The sequence below is a fragment of the Cyprinus carpio genome, chromosome A22, assembly GCF_018340385.1.
Source record: "Cyprinus carpio isolate SPL01 chromosome A22, ASM1834038v1, whole genome shotgun sequence".
Taxonomy (NCBI): Eukaryota; Metazoa; Chordata; class Actinopteri; order Cypriniformes; family Cyprinidae; genus Cyprinus; species Cyprinus carpio.
This window is the reverse complement of record NC_056593.1, coordinates 238,500-257,271: the sequence shown is the minus strand read 5'-3', so window position 1 is coordinate 257,271 and position 18,772 is coordinate 238,500. Positions and strand designations below refer to the sequence as shown.

Below are 18,772 nucleotides of genomic sequence, written 5' to 3'. Positions count from 1 at the left end.
TTATGTGCAAAATTACTATATTCATCTCATAATAAGAATAAAAGCCATGAAAAATTGTATAAATTATATATGTCAAAGATAAGAACTTAAAGCATGTTATTAACCAAATTAAAGTGACAGTGCTTCATAAGTCTTTTCAGCTTTTCTGTGGCGCGCCCAAACGTAGCGGACGTCGCCCCGAGACGCGTGACGTGTGTGCATGCGTGCGCGCTCCCGAGCGGAGGGAAGATGGCGGATGTTTGGAGTGAGGCGCTTGATGAGAGCAGCTGATAAAGAGAAACACAAACAGCAGCAGAAGAGCAGAAGAAGCGCGCGGGGGAGAGACGGACAGAGACACCGGCAGACAGGTAATCTCACGGCAAACCTTGTAATCACCTTCATCATCATCATCATCATCATCATCTGACGAGAATGAACCGGCTGTTAGCGCTCAGCTAATGAAACAGCAGCTGAAGATACTCTCGAGTTACACCTCATTACTCTATGACACGCGCGTGCTCTGAGTGTAGATCCGAGCAGACCTGTAGCAGCATTACGCGCTCTCAGCTGCTCTGTTATTAACGACGCTTTCTTACGAGCAGTGACGTGAGCAGTGACGCACGCGATCCGCATCCGAGATGGGCTGGTCACGTGGTGTTACTCAGCACTGTTTACTCTCAGATCCGCAGACGGTGAGGACAGCCGCGCGGTCGCCATGGAGACGGAGGAGGTGCAGCCGGGCGTGCGCAGCATGGGCGAGCTCCCCGAGGAGGTGCTGGAGTACATCCTGTCCTTCCTGTCGCCCTACCAGGAGCACAAGACGGCCGCGCTGGTCTGCAAGCAGTGGTACCGCCTCATCAAAGGTCAGTGGGGTCACGCGTGCTCGAGTCACATGATCCCGGGAACCCGCTTCAGAGCGATACCTGTAACCGCAGAGCTTTACTAACCACGCTCTAGTGTACGAGAAACTGCACATCACCCCGTAGTGATAACATCGAGAGAGGTCTCCCAGCTCATGACCAGCAGAAACACTGACAGCCAATCAGAATCCACCACAAACCTGCAGAAAAATAGCTGTTTTATTGTTAAAGTTATTATATTACAATTACAATTTTTATAGCTATCGTTATTATTATTATCCTTACCATTCTATCATTAAGACCCGTTCACTCTGAGGACGATAACGATATAGTTCTAAAAATCGTTCTCAGTATTAAAGAACAGCAGAGTCCACACCACAACTATAACGATAACGGCACAGAGAAACAATATCATAGGAATAACTTCCAGAATGATGTTTGTCCAGCTGATGAACGATACAAACACTGACAGCCAATCAGAATCCTTCCTGCTGTAACGAGCACGAGAGTTTAAAGCGGCAGATGAGCGTGCACTTGCAATAAACAGACGGTATATTTCGTTGGTTTGTGTGGTTGTTTTTTTTTTTTTTTTTTTTGTTTTTTTTTTAATTGTTGTTGTAGTTGTAATTATAGTTATTGTTATACTTATCATAATTATAGTTACTCTTATAGTTATTGTTATCATATTTATAGCTACTGTTATATTTATTGCTTAGTTATCGTGAGTATAGTTACCGTTATAGTTATTGCTATAGTTATCGTGAGTATAGTCACCGTTATAGTTATTGCTTAGTTATCGTGAGTATAGTTACCGTTATAGTTATTGCTATAGTTATCGTGAGTATAGTTACCGTTATAGTTATTGCTATAGTTATCGTGAGTATAGTTACCGTTATAGTTATTGCTATAGTTATCGTGAGTATAGTTACCGTTATAGTTATTGCTATAGTTATGGTGAGTATAGTTACCGTTATAGTTATTGCTATAGTTATGGTGAGTATAGTTACCGTTATAGTTATTGCTATAGTTATCGTGAGTATAGTTACCGTTATAGTTATTGCTATAGTTATCGTTAGTATAGTTACTGTTATAGTTATTGCTATAGTTATCGTTAGTATAGTTACTGTTATAGTTATTGCTATAGTTATCGTGAGTATAGTTACTGTTATAGTTGTCATTGTAGTTATCGTTATTGTAAATACCGTTATGGTTGTCATTATAGTTAGCAGTATTATAGTAACTGTTGTAATTCACGCTGTAGTAATATTGAAAGTTAATGTTATAGTTATCGTTGTAGCTGTTGTTGAAGTTATTATAGTTACTGTTAAAGTTATCTTTGTAGATGTCATTATAGTTGTTACTGTAGTGATAGTGATGTGAGGTTGAGGTTTACAGTGTGATGCAGTGCTGTAGCTGTGATTGTGTCATGTGACACTGGGATGTGAGACGACTTTAACAGTCATCAGAAACATCAGCTGAGAATGTGAATCAGCACAGCTGTGTGAACGACCCTTTAACAGCCGTCTCTCTCTCTGTCTCTCTCTCTCTCAGGTGTGGCGTATCAGTGTTATCATGGTTTCCTGAGGGCCGTTCAGGAGGGAAACATCCAGTGGGAGAGTCGCACGTATCCATATCCTGGAACACCGATAACACAACGCTTCTCACACAGTCAGTGAACAGATCACACACACACACACAGACACACTCACATGCTCACACACACACACACACGCACACAGACACACACACACACACAGACACACACAGACACACACGCACACGCACACGCACACGCAGAGACACACGCACACGGACAGACACACACGTACACACACACACACATGCTCAAACAGACACACACTCACACACACAGACACACACATGCTCACACACACACAGACATACACACACACACACACACATGCACACACACACACGTACACACACTCACACATGCTACAAGACACACACTCACACACACAGACACACACACACACTCACTCACACAGACACACACATGCTTACACACACACACACACACAGACAGACTACACACACAGACACTCACACACACAGACATACACACACACACACACACACACACACAGACACAGACATACCACACACACACACCACACACACACGTACACACACAGACACACACACACAGACACGACACACTCACACACACAGACACACACACACTCACACATGCTCACACAGACACACACACACTCACACACATACACACACAGACAGACACACATACACACAAAGACACACACACATGCTCACAGACAGACACACACACACACAGACACACACACGCTCACACACAGACACAGACACACACACACGCTCACAGACAGACACACACACACACATACACGCTCACACACAGACACACACGAGCACACGCACTTACACACACAGACACACACACACACAAGCTCACGCACACACACATACACACACGCTCACACACAGACACACACACACACACGTTTGTTCGTGTTGATACACTTCAGTCAGTTTCAAAGCAGTTCAGATGTGCTGATCTCACAATATAGTGTGAAGAAACCTTGTATTCACACCTCCTGGTTACACACGCTCACACACACACTCACACACATGCACACACACACACAGACACACACATGCACACAGCAGTTTCCTGATGTTTAGTGTCAGTGCTGCACGAATCTACTTAACTAGATCACACTAGATTCTTTTGAAATGACTCTTTCGAACCTGTTCTTTTAATGAATCTTTTAATGAATCACAAGGGATTAGTTTGAATCATTGAATCAAAGAATGACTCATTGACTCTGAATCACTCACTGATAAGAGTTTATAATCTAGTTGTATTAATTGCTAATTCTTGACAATGTGTAGCATAAGTGGTTGAGTTTGGTGTGTGTGTGTGTGTCGCAGGTGCGTGTTACTACGACTCGAATCAGTCGATGTACGTGTTCGGCGGCTGCACTCAGAGCAGCTGTAATGCAGCGTTTAATGATCTGTGGCGTCTGGATCTCAACAGCAAGGAGTGGATCCGGCCGCTGGCGTCAGGTCAGACTCAGTGGTGTGTGTGTGTGTGTGTGTGTGGCGTCAGCTCCATCAGTCACGGCTCTTGTGTTGTGTTCAGGCTCGTATCCGTCTCCTAAAGCGGGAGCTACACTGGTCCTGTACAGGGATCTGCTGGTGCTGTTCGGCGGCTGGACGCGGCCCAGTCCATACCCCCTGCACCAGCCCGAGCGCTTCTTCGACGAGATACACACCTACTCGCCCTCCAAGAACTGGTGAGACACACTCACATCTTTACCAACATTTTCATTTGAACCTTTCATTCTTTTCACTAATTACGACTGATTAATCCAAAAATTCTGTTTTATTTTTTGTATTTGTTTGTGTTTGTATTTAATGAATGTTTTTATTAAATGAAATGGTGAAAACCTTTGGTTTTTCTGAAGCTTTGTGTCAAACAGGAAGTCAGAGCTTATAACTCCGCCCCTTTCTCACCCGCAGGTGGAACTGCATCGTGACGACTCACGGGCCGCCACCGATGGCGGGACACTCGTCCTCCGTGATGGGCAGCACTATGGTGGTGTTCGGAGGCTCTCTGGGCGCGCGGCAGATGTACGTATGACATGAGAGTCGTCCGCGAGCGATCCGGGCGCGTGTTTATCCTGTGTGTGTTTGTGTCGCAGGAGTAACGAGGTCTGGCTTCTGGATCTGGAGCAGTGGTGCTGGTCCAAACCAGCCGTCAGCGGCCCGTGTCCTCACCCTCGCGGGGGACAGTCTCAGGTAACACTGCCTCCTCAGTCTCTCACTGACTCTCATGATGCTTTGAGTCTGAGCCACTCACTGTCTTGCCTCGTGTTCCTCAGATCGTGATCGACAGCGAGACGCTGCTGATTCTGGGCGGCTGCGGTGGGCCGAACGCTGTGAGTATCTGCTGAGTGTGTGTGTTGAGAGTGAGTGTGTGTGATTGTGAGAGTGAGCGTGTGTGTGTGAGAGTGAGCGTGTGTGAGTGAGTGTGTGAGGGTGTGTGAGAGTGAGTGAGCGTGTGTCAGAGTGTGTGTGTGTGTGTGTGAGAGTGTGTGTGTGAGAGTGAGCGTGTGAGGGAGCGTGTGTGAGAGGGAGCGTGTGTTTGAGAGTGAGAGTGTGCGTGTGAGAGTGTGAGCGTGTGTTTGAGAGTGAGCGTGTGAGGGTGTGTGAGAGTGCGTGTGCGTGAGGTGTGTGAGCGGGTGAGAGGTGTGAGTGAGTGTGAGTGTGCGGGTGAGAGTGTGCGTGTGTGAGAGGGTGAGAGTGTGTGAGAGTGCGCGTGTGTGAGGGTGTGAGGGTGAGAGTGTGCGTGAAGGTGAGAGTGTGAGGGTGAGAGTGTGTGTGAGAGGGTGTGAGTGTGAGGGTGTGTGAGTGTGAGGGTGTGTGTGTGTGTGAGAGTGAGCGTGTGTGAGTGAGTGTGTGAGAGGGAGCGTGTGAGAGTGTGTGTGTGAGGGTGAGAGTGTGTGTGTGAGAGTGAGTGAGCGTGTGTGAGAGTGTGCGTGTGAGGGTGAGAGTGTGTGAGAGTGCGTGTGTGAGAGCGTGTGAGGGTGAGAGTGTGCGTGTGAGGGTGTGTGAGAGTGTGCGTGTGAGGGTGAGAGTGTGTGAGAGTGTGCGTGTTGTGTGTGTGAGAGTGTGCGTGTGTGTGAGAGTGCGTGTGTGTGAGAGTGCGTGTGTGTGTGTGTGTGAGAGTGTGCGTGTGTGAGAGTGAGCGCGTGAGGGTGAGCGTGTGCGTGTGAGAGTGTGCGTGTGTGAGAGTGTGATTGTGTAATAAAAATATGTGTGTGAATAGTGTGCGTGTGTGCGTGAGGGTGAGAGGGAGAGAGTGTGCGTGTGTGAGAGTGTGTGCGTGTGTGAGAGTGTGCGTGTGTGAGAGTGTGCGTGTGTGAGAGTGAGGGTGTGAGGGTGAGAGTGTGCGTGTGAGGGTGTGTGAGAGTGTGCGTGTGTGAGAGTGTGCGTGTGTGAGAGTGTGCGTGTGTGAGAGTGTGTGAGAGTGAGCGTGTGAGAGTGTGTGAGAGTGTGCGTGTATGAGAGTGTGCGTGTGAGGGTGAGAGTGTGCGTGTGAGGGTGTGTGAGAGTGTGCGTGCGTGTGTGAGAGTGTGAGGGTGAGAGTGTGCGTGTGAGAGTGAGAGTGTGTGAGAGTGAGCGTGTGAGGGTGAGCGTGTGAGGGTGTAAGTGTGCGTGTGTTTGTGAGTGAGTGTGTGTGTGTTGATGCGCTGCAGTGATGTCTGTGTGTGCAGCTGCTGAAGGATGCGTGGCTGCTGCACATGAGCGCCTCCCCCTGGACGTGGCAGCAGCTGCGTGTGGAGAACGAGGATCACGGCGCTCCGGAGCTCTGGTGTCATCCGGCCTGCAAGGTGAGCCACACGCCGAGCCTTTCAGATGGTCACTTCCAGAGATGAGATAAAAACATTTTTACTTTTTATTCCATGTCGGGGGTAAAAAATGTAATTGTGATTAAGGTTAGAATTCTCAATTTAGATCTCACTATTCTGACTGACCTTGCAAGAAAAATTGTCTGAATTGTGAGAAAGTTATGACCTTCTTTTTTTTTATTCCGCAACGGAAACAAAAATCAGGTTTGCGAGAAACTCAGAATTCAATGAAAAACATCAGAATTGTGGAAAAAAACCCTCAGCATCCAGTCAACAACCAACGAACAGAAACCAGGCCCTGATTTATTTGTTTATCAGTTTCTATTTTTGTGTAACACAATTTAGATTCACAATCTGGATTTGAAAGTATCCTGACAGCCCACCGCTGCTCAACGGCTCGTCTCCCTCCCCGCGCACCAGCCCCGTCCAGGCGGCGTCTCCACCCACTCGCCCGCAGGCGGAGTACAGCTGGGACGGGTCACCCTCCACAGAACCTCCCGCTTCCAACGGGCTGCACACGCCTCCACAGCCCAGCTCACCGCACACCCCTCCGGGTGCCGTTTCTCCCGCCGCTCTGCGCCGCGGTTTGAGAGGATTGGTCCAAGATCTATCGTCACTGCAATACTCTTCTCCGCTGTCCCAGCCGGGCACATCGGCCTCCGCCGGCACGCCTCCGCTCATCCAGCCACCGAAGGCCGACGATGGACCGCCCCATCCACCCCATCGCCCGCGCCTCGCCGCACCCGCCCGCAGAGGCCTGAAACGGTGGGCAGCGCTCTAACAGTTCGCTCACTGAAGGCCCATGCAGATGCTACATGCTGGACATTGTCGTTGCAAAGTCGGGCGGCATGTGTGTCGTGGCGGGCGTACGTGGGCGGCGGCAGACCCAGCGCCATATATGTATTTCAGTGTATGGGACAAAAAGCAGAAGTTTAAAGAGACTTCGGTCTAGTTTTCACACAAAAATGAAAATTCTGTCATTAATTATGTTTTTCACCCTCATGTCGTTCCAAACCCGTAAGGACCTTGCGTTTATCTTCAGCCTGCAATGTTTACACAAAGTGTGTGGTGTGTTAAGATATTTTTTATATAGTGAGAATGACGCTGACGGGCTTTACTATTGGATATCTGAGTATTGCTCATCGAGCTATAGATTAAGATATTTTTATATAGTATATCTGAGTGCGATGTATGAGTATGTGTGTTTGTTTTTTGTATGTGTGTTGTATGAGTATATTTCAGTGTGTTAACCAATGATTATTTGTGTGTTGTTTGAGTGTTGTATGTGTGTATTGTATGTGTTTTTTGAGTATATTTTATTATTATTTTTTTTTGTATTTGAGTGTTGTATGCTGAGTGAGGTTGTGATGAGTATATCTGAGGATTGTTGAGTATATTTCAAGTGTTGTATCGTATGAGCCTATTTGAGTTTTTGTATGAGTATATTTGATGTGTTGTATGAGAATATCTGAGTATTGTATAGTCTATTCATTTTGAGTGTATTTTATATAGCAAATTGAGTAACACATGTGTTCTTATGATTTGAGTGTATTGTATATTTGAGTGTATTGTATGAGTATATTTGAGTGTGTTGTATGAGTATATTTGAGTGTATTGTATATTTGAGTGTATTGTGTGTTTTATTAGTATATTTGAGTGTGTTGTATGAGTTGAGTGTGTGACACCCGCACACGCTGCTATTTGAGTGTGCTGTTGTATGTCATTTGTATAATTGTTCGCCCGCAGGCCGCCATCACGCCCCGTGTTTGTATACTTCCGCTGGGCGCGGTGGAGTTGAGTGCATGTGTTGTATATTTGAGTGTATTGTATGAGTATCTTTGCAGCCGGGTGCTGACGGCGGCGTTGTATAATTGAGTGTATCCTACACGGAGGCGTTGTATATTTGAGTAGAGTGTATTGTATTATAGTGTATATGTAAGTGTGTTTTTTATTGTATATTTGAGTGTGTTGGTGGCTTTTATCTGATGTTTTATTGACTGAGTGTTTGTGGTGTTCAGGGCGTGTTGAGCGCGTTCATGTCCATCTACCGGCGTGAGGGTGTGACGGGTCTGTGGCGGGGTGTTAACGGTGCCGTCCCCAGGGTCATGGTGGGGTCAGCATCTCAACTGGCCACATTCAGCTCGGCTAAAGACTGGGTCACACGCGCACAGGTCAGCACACACACACACACACATGTGAGTAACACACAGCACCAGACTGGGTCACACGCGCACAGGTCAGCACACACACACACACACACACACACACACAGTAATAGTTGAGTTTGTGAATGTGTTTGTAGTGGTTTGATCCTCACAGCTGCCTCACCGCGCTCACTGCCGCCATGATCAGCGGGGTCGCAGTGACCATCACCATGACGCCGTTTGATGTCATCAGCACACGCCTGTACAACCAACCGGTGGATGAGTTCAAAAGGGTAAAACACACACGGGCTATATAAGACTATATAAAACAACATTAACTATTTACAGTATGCATTCAAATTAAAAATCTATCTTATCTGGTGTGTGTAGTGTGTGGTTTGTGTTTTTTGTGTTTATGGTTTGTGTTTGTGATGGTGTGGTGGTTCTGTATAAAGGAATGACGCCAGTGTTTGTGCGTCTGGCTCCTCACACGGTTCTCAGTATGCTCATATGGGACGTCCTGAGACAGCGAGCGCTGCTGTACAGGCACTGATTCACCACACATGACCTGAAGCGGGTGTGAGCGATCATGAATCTATCTGCATGAGTTGTTTTTATCGTCATAACGCACATAATGATACTTGGACTTGAACTGACTCTTGAAATGCAGTTAAAGAGGATCATGGGAAGGACAGTTTTACATCACTGGTGTGTTTTATTTTCGACATAACACTGTAAAGACTCTGTATTTTTAACTTGTAGTTTATTATTAAAGTTTTACTGACTGACTTCAGTGTGCCTGTATTAGTGCTGCTTCATTTCATGTCTGTCATGAACTCATTTATATGTTAAATCAGGATTCCCAAACATCTCTTACATTTTTAATCTAGAATATTTCGTTTCCCTGAAAGGGGAATATAAATCTTTTGTTTATGGTGCTTGTACTTTTACCTCAAATGCTCCGCGGAGAAGCTGATGACTGAAGAAGCGTTTATCTGATGCACGTATGCCAGTGCAGATATACACTAGTTAATCACTAACTAAACACGGTAAAACAAACAGGTTAAATGTCTTCCTCAGGAGCTCCTCGGTGATGACAGGTCCAGTCCTCATAAGTCTGCATGTTCCTCACAGATACTCAGACGCAGTATTGGGTTGCTCTTACAAACCTGTGTTTGTTTAGATAATGTAAAATCATGTTCCTCTCTCGACTGGAGCTCTTCTGTCAGGCCTGATTTCTTGTGGGCGGAGCTCCTGTGAGGAGGATGATGTCAGCTGTGACATCACCGGTGCATTCCACAGCCCCTCCCCCTCTTTCCTCTGTTGTTTTTTTTTTTGTTGTTTTTTCTCCAGCGCCTCCCTCCAGATTCCAGCATGACGGAGGCTCTTCTTGTGCTCTCGAGGTTAAACTCACACTAAACCCAAAGCTATCTGCTGATACAGAGGCTCATCTCGCGGAACAATCCCACAAACCCACACAGACTCTCCAAAATATTCTTCAGCTGCAGTCTCCCAGCTGTCTACTACAGAGCACCACATGCACATACAGTTTCTGTAGTTCACTCGTTTAGTTAAATTGTTTTTCTAATTCATATTGTTCAGATAGTTTGTATAATTTATGTCATTTATTGAGTTTTTACAGTTTTTGTGTTAAGTTTTTGTAGTCTGCGTAGTTTATATAATTGGTTAATTCATAAAGTTTATATAAGTCAAGTTTATGTAGTTTGGATAGTTAATATTGTTTGTTTCATTCATCTAGTGTTTATAGGTTATATAGTTTAAGTTTATAACGTTAATATAGTTTATGTTTGAGGTTTATACAATTTGTTTTATTCATACAGTTTATTTAGTTTGTGTAGTTTATATCATTTGTTTTTTTATTGTTTTTTTTGTTGTTTTGTTTTTTGTTTTTTTTGTTTTTTTTTTTTTTTTTGTTGTTATTGTTTTTTTGGTTTTTTATTTACATAGTTTTGTTTAGATTATGTGATCTGTTTAATTCGTATAGCTTTGTATAGTTTATATAGGTTATAGAGCTTATGTAGTTTGTATAGTTTATATAATTTGTTTAGATCATATAGTTTTTATAGTTCATGTAGCTGAAACAGCTCATGAGTTTGATGTAGTTTATGAAGTTCTCAATGACTGTGAAGTCAGCAGTGAGTTTAGATTGAGAACGAGTGGAGTGGGGGATGGGAGAGAAAAGAGGGCAGACACTGAGGGAGGTAGAGAAAATAACACTGACAGAACAATGAGAGAGAGAGACTCGGAGCTGAGCTGGGAAAGACAGGTACAGTCACATCCTGCTGCCTATGTGATAAAGCAGTGTGTGTGTGTGTGTGTGTGTCTGTTCAAGTAACTGCATGCCTGTGTGTGTGTGTGTGTCATACATTTTACTGCGCTTTGTCAGTCAGTAACTGTTTAACTCTTCACCTCTGCTGATCTGAGAGAGAGACAGACAGAGAGAGAGAGACAGGAGGGCGAGCGAGGGAGGGAATGAGGGAGGAAAAGGTGTGGCCTGCTGTAGATACGACCCTGACTGCTACAGCTCTCTCTCTCTCTCTCTCTCTCTCTCTGTCTGTCTGTCGCTCTGTCTTTGAGTGACTACAGCGCTGCAGATCGAAAGGAACGAGGAACCACACAGAGGAAGAGTTTGATCTGCTGTTCAGGTACGTCTGAGCTCAGAGAGAAAGAGACTAGTCATTTCTCAACAGCAGGACAGAAACCGAACAAAACTTCATGATATCTGTGAACTTCTGAAGTTCTGCTCTTCATCTGTCACTCAATCTTCTGCACTGATCATCAGCTCGTTTCTTTCGTTTATAGTGTGTGCTGAAGATCTTTCGGACAGATCTGGGAAGTTCTTCAGCGCAGGTGTGAGTGTTTTCAGAGTTATTCTGTACATATTCTGCGATATGCGAGAGAATGTTTAAGTAATGTATATTCAACCTAAAACAGCGTCACTCAACACATTCATGTGTGAACTTGAGAGACGTGAGAAGTTTTGATACTGCAGACCCGGACATGTCTGGCAACACGTCTGAAGCACTTTCAGATACAGTTATTTAGTTATTGTTCATTTGGTTCATTTATTTAGTAACTCCGTGTAGAATAAAGCAGATTTTAGTACCTATTTTGTCAGATGTTGTTTCAACGTTGAAAAAGCGTTAGCAGTGTTTCTCTGGTGTGTTTCAGCTTCATGGCGTCTGCGGCCCCTCAGAAGAGGATGGTGTCGTCCGTCTTCATCACTCTGGCGTCTCCGTACGGGGCGAGCGTCACGCCGACGGCTCGCGTCCACAGCAGCCCGTCCAGAGAGCAGCCGCTGCGCCGGTCCACGGCCTCACAGGACGGACAGATCGACCCGCCTGCGCCCGCGCCCGGGTCCAGAGCCCACAACACACCCGCCGCCGCCCCCTACAGAAGACACACGGACACGCCCACTCCAGACCGTAATGAGATTTTCTCATAATACACCATTTCAAGGCAGCTTTACAGAAAACCATGATGTTAATGTTTATAATCTCTAAATACATGGACGATAATACAGTTTAGATTTGCCTATATATCCAACTTTATATTAATATATCTGTGCAATCTGAGCGCTGCACCCCCACCTGCAATCGCTGCCAGTACCGAGACTCGAACCTGCGACCTTTGGGTTACGAGTCAGACTCTCTAACCATTAGGGCTGCAACAAACTATTATTCAGCTTTTGCGATTAGTTAAAATATTGAGTTATACATATTCTAACAAATAAATTAAGGCAATCACTTCAGCTTTTGAAAGTCATATTTTGTACATTACAGTTATACAATTAATTTATACAAAGAAATATACTTGGCACACAAAATTAGATGGCAGAGAAACTCTCTCATTCACCATTTAATTAGCTTTATGAGAAAGTAACTGAATGACATCATTCTGGCTGACATATCCTTTTGTAAGTTATATGGATAAGAAACCAATTAAAGGTAAGTGAAAAGACGTTTTATTTTATTTTATTCACAACATGTGAACATGTAGTCTGCATAGTTCATATAATTTGACCCAACGTCTCTCTTAAAATAGCGTATAGGGTTATGCTAATCAAAACAGTCCTGAGCTAGATCAAGCTTTGATCTCTGAATATTTTTCCCACTAATAAAAAGATTTTATCATTATCTAGCTCCACACTGGAGAGAAAATCAGGTTGGAATTCTAACTGAGAGCGACACCAACTCTGGTTTTTCATGTTTAATACTGTAAAGCTGCTTGATTTAAGGCTATCTACGTTCTAAGTTAAATAAATTATATAAATAAACGTGACGTGACTGGACTTTACTGGAGTACTAAACTGCACAGCTCATGCAAACATCCACATTGCTGTAATCAGATGCTTTCTTAACAGCTGCTTTCTCACCGCAGTCAGTTTTTATGTGTTTTTTGTTGTTGTTGTTGTTCTTGAGAGGAAAGCGTGCTGCATATTATTACATATTCATCCAAACGCGCAGTCAGTTTTTATCTCTTGATTTGCATCAGGAGAGCTGAAGTCTTGTGCTACAGCGCCACACTGGTCAAACTGCAGTATTGCAGGCTCTCACACTAGCTCATGTGAGATCAAACGACTACCTGACTACCCTGCTGGGAAAAAATGACAACAAGCATCCCCCCGTGAAACCACCATCACCTTTAGATTAATAATGTTGTGTATTATGTAAAATTTATTGTGCAAATTAATTGTTAAAATTCTCTCTTATGATAATTCACGAACTAAATAACGGCGATTGGCCAATCAGAACTCGTTACTGTTACAAGCTGCGCACAAGCTGAAGCAAGTTTCCTCATTTTTCATGCAAAATGTTTCAAGCACAACTTTGAAGTTCTTTAAAAAGAAGACAACAGAAGAATGATTTTTCCTTGATTAGATTTTAAAGACATGCCCCTGACATGACGTCACTGTGCTCATAAAGGCTGAGCATGTGTAAGCCCTCCCCTGGCCATGGGACTTGGAGCAAAAATGCCACTTAATTGGACAAAAATGTCCCTGCATAAACAAATTAAATTTATCACGTCTGTTTTCTAAAAAAGTGAATATGAATAGACAGTGTCGATTGCGGCATTATATAAGATCTGCTTATGTTACACCGTATTTCATTTTAGGCGTTTTTCAAGTGTTGCGCATTTTAACCAATCACACACAATTCTGTTGAACTTAGGAATGCAATGGCCAATCAGAAGCGTTCAGATGAGTCATCACTGAATCTCATCAGGTTTGTTGAGCGCGAGCGCGCGCGCGTTCTCTGACTGAATTCGGGACTCTTAAGAATTCTCTCATCATAGCGTTAAGATGAGTGAAGATTTATGTTGTATGTACAATGTAGGTATTAGTTTAATTTGTAATATACAGCTATAGGAGAGCTGAGTATGTCACCCACTTTGCAAAAAATAAATAAAAAACCCATCTTGCGAGTCCAGAGGCATTCACTGCGCGATGAAGCCCATTAGAATGCAGTCGGAATGCCCTTATAATTCAAGCAATGAAAGAAAAAATACCCATGTATGAGTTTTTATGTTTTTATATTCATTGCACAAGCAATGTAGTTTTCTGAATATCTGCACATAAATATGCTAATAATTATATACAACAGCGTAGAGCAGTTTTTGCTGAAAAATTTGTTTTTGCTGAGGGCCGAATTCTGCCAACAATACCAAGCCAAGGGCCACTGACCTTATATATAATTACAATTATTATACAATATTATTGTTGCTATTGTTAAAATAATCAAAAGATGGTCACAAGATAAATATGTGTTTTATTAAAACAATTATGAACATTTTTGCATTTAGATACAGAAGAACTTTGCCTGTTAAATATTAGAACAAACTAAGAACTTTAAAAACAAACGAACAAACTAAAAATCATCTGTTCCTGCTCATCTCCAGACTGGATCTCTTCTCTCCACTTTCCCTAATTACAGATTCAGTTATTCAGTTATTATTGTTTTATCTGTCAGCCCTGTCGAAAAAACAATATATGCTGGTTAGGTATGTTTTGATGCTGGAGTGCTGGTTTATGCTGGTGATGTGCTGGCAAAGGACCAGCATAAACCAGCATCCCTGCATCAAAACATACCTAACCAGCATATACTGTTTTTTTTCAACAGGGAGCATTAATATTTTTATACTTAGAGTTTGTGGGGGATCAAACTGTAACACCGTGTGTCCAAACAGCGTGACGCGATAAAAAGTATCTTTTCCGTGTAGTTTTTGTCCTAACACCCGCGACAGCGACACGTGACAATAAGCGACATGGAATTCTATTTTGGAAATGCTTTTTATTTTCTGCAACGTCGCGGAGGGACAACATATAGTGATAATCTCAGGTAATGATTATGTGCTTTATTCAATGTTAAAAGTGTCTAATGTGAGTTTGAATATTATTTTGCGTTATCTTTATATCCACAGTGAAAGCAACAATAGATATTTTACCTCAGATCTTGAAAATAAATTATGCTAAAGCAAACTTACGTTAAAACTGTGAACTCACTGCGAATCAACATCCATAACAAAGATAATATCACTCTCTCTCTCTCAAAACTGTTCAGTCCATTCACATCTGAATCATCTATTTTCAGTGTGCACTTTTCTTTACTTCACACTCGCCATGTTTTCACATCATATATCTACACTGGACGCGACAAAGCATCGCAAATCATTTGAACTTTGTGTCAGCGCGTCATAAATAGAACGAATCAGCAGTTTTCTGATTATAATGAGTTCTGCTGTATTTATCTCGCGTCTGGTGCAGACACAATGTAAGTTAATGTCGCTTTCTGATGCTGTGTTTGAATTGTCATGCCACATTATTTGAAATTAGCGCAGGCCAAACATTTTTCGCCTATCGAGGAACCCTGGTGTAGAGCAATGCGTGTTTCATTCCTGGAATGAATCTGTTTTTGAACGAATCGTGTGAGTCAGTGAATCAACGGTCCATTCAGTTGTTTTGTTTCTAACTGAATCAGCCGTTTGAACGAATCGTTTGATTTGAATGATTCAATAAATCATTTATCAAAACAGGGATTTGTTGCCACCCACAGGCGGTTTTATTATCATCTTTATTTATCCATGACAGTCCTAAACCAGCCGAGGTGCCAGCACAGAAACACATTCAGCAAAATATTGTTTACTCAGCAGTACTGACCCAAATTACTCCATTTCAGACACCAGAGCGAAAAAAAAGCTTAAAACTAATAGTTTGTTTTATAAGGCTAATTCCTTATTAAATAAAAACTTTTTAAAGACAAATTTTGTAATCATTGTGTAAAATTAGCTTTGGGACAAACCCCAATATATACATACATACATATATATATGTGCAATAATATAGTTTGTTTTGCTACATATGTCCAACTATACTATATATATCAAAATTTGTATATATATCTGTGCAATTGCTATAAAATTTTTTGTATATTTCTGTGAAATAGCTGGGTGTAATGATTTTGTATAAGTAATGATACACAGATGAGATTTGCTGCGTATTGCTGTATATATCACATGCACATGTGTGTAAATAGTAAAGAGGATTTGATGAATGATTGTTGAACTGTTAGCAGTTGTGAGCCGTGCCCCTGCTGCCCCTGATGACCTCCCTCCTCCTCCTCCTCCTCCTCCTCGTGACCCCTGTGACCCTGAGCCCGGAGCTCCGGCTGCCCCTGCACAGGTCAGTGTGTTCCCCCGCAGCAGCGGTGTCCCTCTCTGTGTGTGAATGACACGGCTCTTGTTCTTCTGGCAGGAGAGCGCTGTGGGTCAAGCGCTGCTGAGATCGGCGCCCTCTGCTGGAGGAGACGTGAAGGAGCTTTCAGCTGGTGAGGACCCTTGTGTTAACAGGCAAACCCTACAGAAGAAGAGTCATTTCAAAGGCTTTCTGTGTTTCTCAGATGTGTGTGGATTCTGTCGTAAGACGGTGCCGCTGTCCGAACCCGCCATCGAGGCTCTGAACCGGACGTACCACGCCGCGTGCTTCCAGTGCCGGCAGTGCCACGCTCCACTGGCAGCCAAGATCTACTACAATAAATCTGGCACTCCTCTGTGTGACGACTGTTACCAGGTAACACGGCCTGAGAATGAGAAATCATTTTAATCATATCACATTACAGATATGCTCTCCACATTCATTATGCTGAACATCTGCACTGGAGCCTCTATAGAAAGTACGATGAATTCACGTGATGTGAAAGTAATTCATCTTTCTGCGTCTGACACCCACTTGTCATGGAGAAGAAAGGAAGACAAACACTATTTATTTCGAAATAACTATTAAAAATGTTGTATTATCCATGCAAGATAAGAAATATATAGAATATTCTTTTTAATTATTATTTATGGAAGCCCGTTTCTGTGGTGGGATAATACAATAAGAAAGGTAATTATCTTTATTTATATAGCCCTTTAAACAAAAAAGCTGGCGTCAAAGCAACTGAACAACATTAATTAGGAAAACAGTGTCAATAATGCAAAAAATTATGACTTTATCTTACAAAGATATAAACTCAGAATTCTGATTTCTATCTTGCAGTTGGGATGTTTTTTCTCAGTATTGCGAGAAACTAAGTCTGAATTGTGAGATAAAAAACGGCAATAATTTTTTTTGTTTTTTTTTTAATCCTGGGCGGAAGCGGGCTTCCATATTTTTTTTTTTTTTTTTTTGCAGTTTAATCTGAAAGTTTTGTTTACTTTATACATTTTGGGAATTCTTTGTGCATTAAATTTCATTTAACTGCATTTACATTTTCTTTTTGATAATTGTTATTATTATTAAATTTGTTATTAAGAGGAAAACACTTACGTTTCTGTAACTTAATCCCAAACATGATGTGCCACATGCCTAGAGCACATAAATATGTAAACATACACAAATAATGCTAATACACATTACAGTGAAGAGAAACATCAGTAAATGTGTCCGCAGGCCAGTCTGGAGCCGTGCTGGGCGTGCGGTGACGTCATCAAAGATCACGTGATCCGAGCGCTGGAACGAGCCTATCACCCGCCCTGTTTCGTGTGCACGACCTGCAGACAGCCAATCGGAGAGCAGAGGTTTGCTCAGGGGGAAGTGGGCGAGGTTTACTGCCTGCAGGACTACTACAGGTACGAGACGTTAACGAATGTAACGTTAATAAACCGTTGGCTCAAAGTTATCTGGTCTTTAATAACGTTCTCAAAACATTAGCACAATAACATTATTTATACATCATTCATGAAACGGATTTTTTAAACGTACTAGTTCCAGAACGTTCAGAGGACATTCAAAAGTAACTTCCCACAATGTTTGCAAAATGATACAATGTCTCATGATACAATGGAATATTGTTTTTAAATCGAACATTCGAAACACATATTTAACATCTGCTGATGCTGAACACGAGGCAGTAACTCGCTCTTATCTGCAGGAAGTACGCGCCGCAGTGTCACGTGTGCGGAGAGCTGATCATCCCGCGCGAGGACGGAACGGACAGTTACACGGTGGAGTGTTTGGGTCACTCGTACCACGAGGACTGTTACCGCTGTGAGGTGTGTGATTCTAGTCATGCACTTAGCTTACTGTGCACAGTATGAAGAGACTTTAAATGCATGAGAAAGCCAGAAGGCCCACTTCAGCAGCCATTTGATTGATTGGTATTAATTGAACAGAAGGTGTCTCTTCACATCAGTTTCTTGATGTTCTGTGTGTTTCAGGTGTGCAGTGTGCTTCTGTCTCCGGAGCCCAATGAGAGCGGCTGCCACCCGCTGGACGGACAGATCCTGTGTAAACCGTGTCACGTGTCGCTGATGCAGAGCGCGCCGCATTAAACCTGCATTAAACCAATGTGATGATGACACACCGATTGTATTAGAAACTGCAGCATTGGGACCATTAATACTTTCTTACCCTGACAGCACACGTACATCTCAGAGACGTCTGCAAGACGTGTTTTTTAGACTGTTTGCTCATCTGCCATACGTCTACAGGACGTTTCCTATCAGATGTCAAACAGATGTTTAGAAGATGTGTTTAAGATGTAAAACTGATATCTTAGAGACGTCTATCAGATGTTTGTACACAGCAGATGCTTTCCAGATCTCTTGCAGACGCACCTGTGCTATCTTACCATTCCTCTGATTATATCAATGTATCTGACATATCAACTGTAACGTGCTCTTTTGCACTCTTTCTTCTAATATGCGCAAAATGCAAAGCACCAAAGATATTTATTCAACAGCAGCGACACCAAAGCCCCATATTCAGTGTTATTTCCAGTGTAATAGGAACACACCCGTATCTGAATAAACGACTAATATATGATATCTCGTGCTTGACTGCTTGATGTGATATTAATGTACATAAATTGATATA

At 43.0% G+C, this 18,772-nt stretch overlaps 3 protein-coding genes across 5 annotated transcripts; all 3 read left to right on the top strand.

Moving 5' to 3' along the window:
- The first annotated feature begins 147 nt into the window (after nt 1-147).
- Nucleotides 148-7,192, top strand: fbxo42 (F-box protein 42). The gene is given in 12 exon segments (XM_042712267.1): nt 148-347; nt 661-842; nt 2,391-2,507; nt 3,774-3,908; nt 3,985-4,138; nt 4,365-4,475; nt 4,547-4,643; nt 4,727-4,783; nt 6,122-6,280; nt 6,624-6,973; nt 6,975-7,107; nt 7,109-7,192. Coding segments are annotated over 11 exon segments (1,545 nt in total). The 5' UTR covers nt 148-347; nt 661-694.
- A 251-nt stretch (nt 7,193-7,443) lies between these two features.
- Nucleotides 7,444-9,193, top strand: slc25a34 (solute carrier family 25 member 34). Its single transcript, XM_042712266.1, has 4 exons — nt 7,444-7,451; nt 8,259-8,427; nt 8,559-8,693; nt 8,780-9,193. Exons 1-4 carry the CDS (start codon nt 7,444-7,446, stop codon nt 8,951-8,953), a joined length of 486 nt encoding a protein of 161 aa, XP_042568200.1. The 3' UTR covers nt 8,954-9,193.
- Nucleotides 9,194-10,812: 1,619 nt separating this feature from the next.
- fblim1 (filamin binding LIM protein 1) lies at nt 10,813-18,723 on the top strand. Of its 3 annotated transcripts, none has more exons than XM_042711566.1 (9): nt 10,820-11,066; nt 11,224-11,273; nt 11,593-11,846; nt 15,990-16,099; nt 16,172-16,244; nt 16,317-16,486; nt 17,348-17,526; nt 17,829-17,949; nt 18,115-18,723. In XM_042711566.1, the coding sequence occupies exons 3-9, from the start codon at nt 11,597-11,599 to the stop codon at nt 18,226-18,228; spliced, it is 1,017 nt and encodes a 338-aa protein (XP_042567500.1). In that variant the 5' UTR covers nt 10,820-11,066; nt 11,224-11,273; nt 11,593-11,596; the 3' UTR covers nt 18,229-18,723. The 3 variants fall into 3 exon arrangements, with proteins under 3 accessions (XP_042567501.1, XP_042567500.1, XP_042567503.1); XM_042711569.1 differs by having other exon boundaries at nt 10,829-11,066; nt 11,224-11,271; nt 15,993-16,099; XM_042711567.1 differs by lacking the exon at nt 11,224-11,273 and having other exon boundaries at nt 10,813-11,066.
- The last annotated feature ends 49 nt before the right edge of the window (nt 18,724-18,772 follow it).

What these genes read in the sequence shown, in the direction of transcription:
- slc25a34 (XM_042712266.1), top strand. An exon ending in ACTGGGTCACACGCGCACAG is followed by an intron (nt 8,428 to 8,558) that starts GTCAGCACACAC and finishes ATGTGTTTGTAG; the next exon opens with TGGTTTGATCCTCACAGCTG. An exon ending in CGGTGGATGAGTTCAAAAGG is followed by an intron (nt 8,694 to 8,779) that starts GTAAAACACACA and finishes TCTATCTTATCT; the next exon opens with GGTGTGTGTAGTGTGTGGTT.
- fblim1 (XM_042711567.1), top strand. Translation starts at nt 11,597, where the DNA reads ATGGCGTCTGCGGCCCCTCAGAAGAGGATGGTGTCGTCCGTCTTCATC. An exon ending in TGTGTGACGACTGTTACCAG is followed by an intron (nt 16,487 to 17,347) that starts GTAACACGGCCT and finishes ATGTGTCCGCAG; the next exon opens with GCCAGTCTGGAGCCGTGCTG. An exon ending in AGGACTGTTACCGCTGTGAG is followed by an intron (nt 17,950 to 18,114) that starts GTGTGTGATTCT and finishes TGTGTGTTTCAG; the next exon opens with GTGTGCAGTGTGCTTCTGTC.